General features: G+C 64.6%; 1 protein-coding gene across 1 annotated transcript; it reads right to left on the reverse strand.

The window, feature by feature from the left end:
• Window positions 1-709: 709 nt before the first annotated feature.
• GSX1 (GS homeobox 1) lies at window positions 710-1,888 on the reverse strand. Its single transcript, XM_005516284.1, has 2 exons — window positions 1,501-1,888; window positions 710-1,065 (listed from the first exon to the last, which is right to left on the reverse strand). Exons 1-2 carry the CDS (start codon window positions 1,886-1,888, stop codon window positions 710-712), a joined length of 744 nt encoding a protein of 247 aa, XP_005516341.1.
• Window positions 1,889-3,115: the final 1,227 nt, after the last annotated feature.

The raw sequence follows: 3,115 nt of genomic DNA on the forward strand, positions 1-3,115 counted from the left end.
GCTTTCTACTCGAAGAGAAGGAAATACACCACCAACGAGCTTTTATTGTTAGCATAATCATTATTATCATTGCCATCATCGTTTTTCTGCACATAAATAAATAAATAAATATCTCCCACGGGGAGGGAGTGGGACGGAACGGTACAACCCCAGTTGTGCGCCCGGCAGCGACGAAGTCAAAACAAAACAATTTTGTAAAGGAAAAAAAAAAAAAAAAAAAAAAAGAAAAAAGAAAAAAAGGAAAATATAATAACCCAGCCTTCAACCCACCCCGTCCGTCAGCCCGCTTTTGGGCACCGCCAGGTTATCAGAGGGAGCCCGAGACAGCATCCCTCCAGGCGGGCGCACCGCCCGTCGCCGCGCAGCATCCGCGCACTCCGCGCCTGTCTCGGTGCGCGGGGAGGTCTGCGAGGAGCTTCCCGGGCTCGGGGCTGAGCCTGCGGGGAGACAAGTGAGGGAGCACTAGAGGGGGGACGCCTGGGGTCCTAGGGAGGAGTTTATTTACAGCAGAGTGCCGGGACACCGGTCCTCATGGGCCGGGGGTCTAGAAAGGCGAGAAAGTCCTTCGTAAATTACACAAATTATACAAAACAGTATAAAATCCTTCGGCTGCATGTCAGCACCGGGGCAGGCAGGACTCCCTCCCCTGCTTTCGCCACAGTTCGGAGTGGGAGTTCACAGTGCGGAGCCGGGGTGGGTGCGCGGGTGGTTAGGGGGTGACTGCGAGACCTCTGTCGTCCTTCCCCGAGGAGGACGGAGACATGCGCAAGTCCTCGTCGTCCTCCGAGCACTTAGTGGTGGAAAGGGACGAGCATTTGCAGCTGTGGCCGCCCCCCCCGCCCCGGTGGGAGCTACTTTTGCCTTCTTTCTTGTGCTTGACCCGTCGGTTCTGGAACCAGATCTTCACCTGCTTCTCGGAGAGGTTCAGGTAGGTGGCGATCTCGATTCGCCGCAGTCGGGAGAGGTACATGTTGGAGGCGAACTCCCTCTCCAGCTCCAGGAGCTGCGTGCTGGTGAATGCGGTGCGCATCCGCTTGCTACTGGGCAGCTGGCTGGACGTGCTGTCTGGGAATGAAGAGGAGCGCACCGTCAGGACCTGCCGGGCCCGCAACGCCGGGCACTCGCCAGTCCCGGCTGGGCCCTCCTCGCCACCCACCCTGCGGGGCCGCAGCCCTTCCGCGTCCCCGGGGGGCCTGGGACCCAGCAAGCGGCTGCCAGGCTGGAGTCCGAGCCCACGAGGGTACCGCGGCCGTCTCTCCCCGTACGCACAGCCTGGCTCGGAGGCTCGGCGGGCAGCAGGGGGCTTCCCCAGCTCATCGTCCGGGGCACCGACAGGGAAAGGTGCCGGGATACCCCCTCCAGCCTCCGTGCGCAGGGCAGGCACCCCCCGCTTCCCAGGTGCCTTGGGCAGGGTCCGCCGGGATCCCCATCACCTCCCCGCGGCTCCCACCGCCGTCCTGCCCGCATGCACCCCCCGCTCGCCGCCGCTGCCCGCCTTACCCACGGAGATGCAGTGGAACTGCCGGGGGTCGGGCAGTGGGTAGGCGCCCTGGTAGAGCGCCGGTGCGTGCCCGACGCTGACTGCGGAGACGGAGTGCTGCTGGCGGGCCAGGGGCGAGTGGCAGTACTGGGAGCCGAAGGGAGGGAAGGAAGCCTTGATGAGGGGGATAGCGGGCGGCGGCGGGTGCAGCTGGGAGGCGGTGACACAGAGCGGGCAGACGCAGAGCAGCCCGGCTTTGCGAGCGTGGCAGGCGCCGGCCGGCAGCCCGGGCAGCGGGTGCGAGGGGTGCACGGCGTAGGGGAAGAGCGGTGGCGGAGGGCTGCCCTCCCCCTTCTTCTCGCCCGCCTCCCGCAGCACCAGCGAGTCCACCAGGAAGGAGCGCGGCATTGCCCCGCGCAGCCCCCGCGCAGCGCCCCGCGCAGCGCCCGCCCGGCGCCGCTGGCCAGCCCGAGTGGTGCTGAACGGCGTCCGCCGCCCGCTTTAAATAGCGCCCGCGCCATGTGATGGCGGCGCCGGGCGCTCAATGGGCTTTCTGTGGCTCTTCTCTTGGCATTCACGCCGCACGCTCCCTCATTATTTCCCTTGTTAACTAAATGAACTGCATAATGTACTCTATTCTTGTCGACCCCACCCACGCCGTAGCAGGCGGCCTCTCCCCTCCTCTCTCTTTGGCGGGGTTATTTTCTCATTCTCTCGCGATTTAATATTCTTTTCTTTCTCTTTATCGCTCTCCTTCGCTTTCAGCCCAGCTTTCAGCCCGCTCCCACTTGTTTATTTTGCCGGCTGCAGCCGCGGTCTCCACCGGCTCCAGCTTCCCCTGCCAGACCCCCGGTGCCTTTCCCACCTGTGGCACCAGGTCGGCCCCCCGGTGCCTACGGCTTCTCTCTCTTCCCTCTCCTCCGGGATGTCTCGTCCCCACTGCCTCGTCCTCCGCCTTCCCCATCCCCGCGTCTTTGTTCCCAGCCTGGGTCCGGGACCTGCCACTTGCCGCTGTCGCCGCCGTCGGGCGAAACCCCAGGCCGCAGAGCCGTGCCAGCCGGTGCCCCACCGGCAAGGACATCCGGCCGGCCTCTGCGTGGCCGTGGGCGCCCGGGCACGGCTTGACGGGTGCGGAGAGCCACCAGCATCTCGGCTGCGCTGCTGCGGGTACAGAAAACCCGACATGCAGATACCGCTCCGTGCCGGCGGCACCCGCGGAGGGAGAAGAGGCGCTCGGTACATTCCGCGTGTCTGTACACCTGGTCCCCGTGCCCAGTCCCAGAGGAAACACCTGCCATCGCACCGCGGCACACACGTGCGGCGGCCCCGGCCTCGGCCACCGCCAAACCGCGCTAGCCCGACCCCACATCGCCGCGCACAAGAGCGCCGGGAAATCTCCGGGGCTGTGGGCACCACAGGGAAAAGGCTCATTTTTCCGAGATTCAACCTAAACACCGCGGCGGTGTCTGGGTGTCTCAGCACAGGGATCCGCTGAGTTCACAGCGGTGCCCAAAGCGAGCGCGCGTTGGTCGGAGCTGAAACGCGCACCGGCGCTGCCCCGTGCAGCGGCTCCCCGAGCCGCGCTCCTTGGAGCTCGCTGCTTTCGTAGGTGAATAAGAAATGCCAACAAATAAG

Source organism: Pseudopodoces humilis, chromosome 2 (assembly GCF_049639895.1).
Source record: "Pseudopodoces humilis isolate 2021_Gansu_Grassland_sample_001 chromosome 2, ASM4963989v1, whole genome shotgun sequence".
In the NCBI taxonomy this organism is placed as follows: domain Eukaryota; kingdom Metazoa; phylum Chordata; class Aves; order Passeriformes; family Paridae; genus Pseudopodoces; species Pseudopodoces humilis.

Excerpts from the sequence above, each read along its gene's own strand:
- GSX1 (XM_005516284.1), bottom strand. The coding sequence starts at position 1,888 with ATGCCGCGCTCCTTCCTGGTGGACTCGCTGGTGCTGCGGGAGGCGGGC. Across the intron at positions 1,066-1,500 it reads GTTCCACTGCATCTCCGTGG|ACAGCACGTCCAGCCAGCTG; the intron begins GTAAGGCGGGCA and ends CTTCATTCCCAG.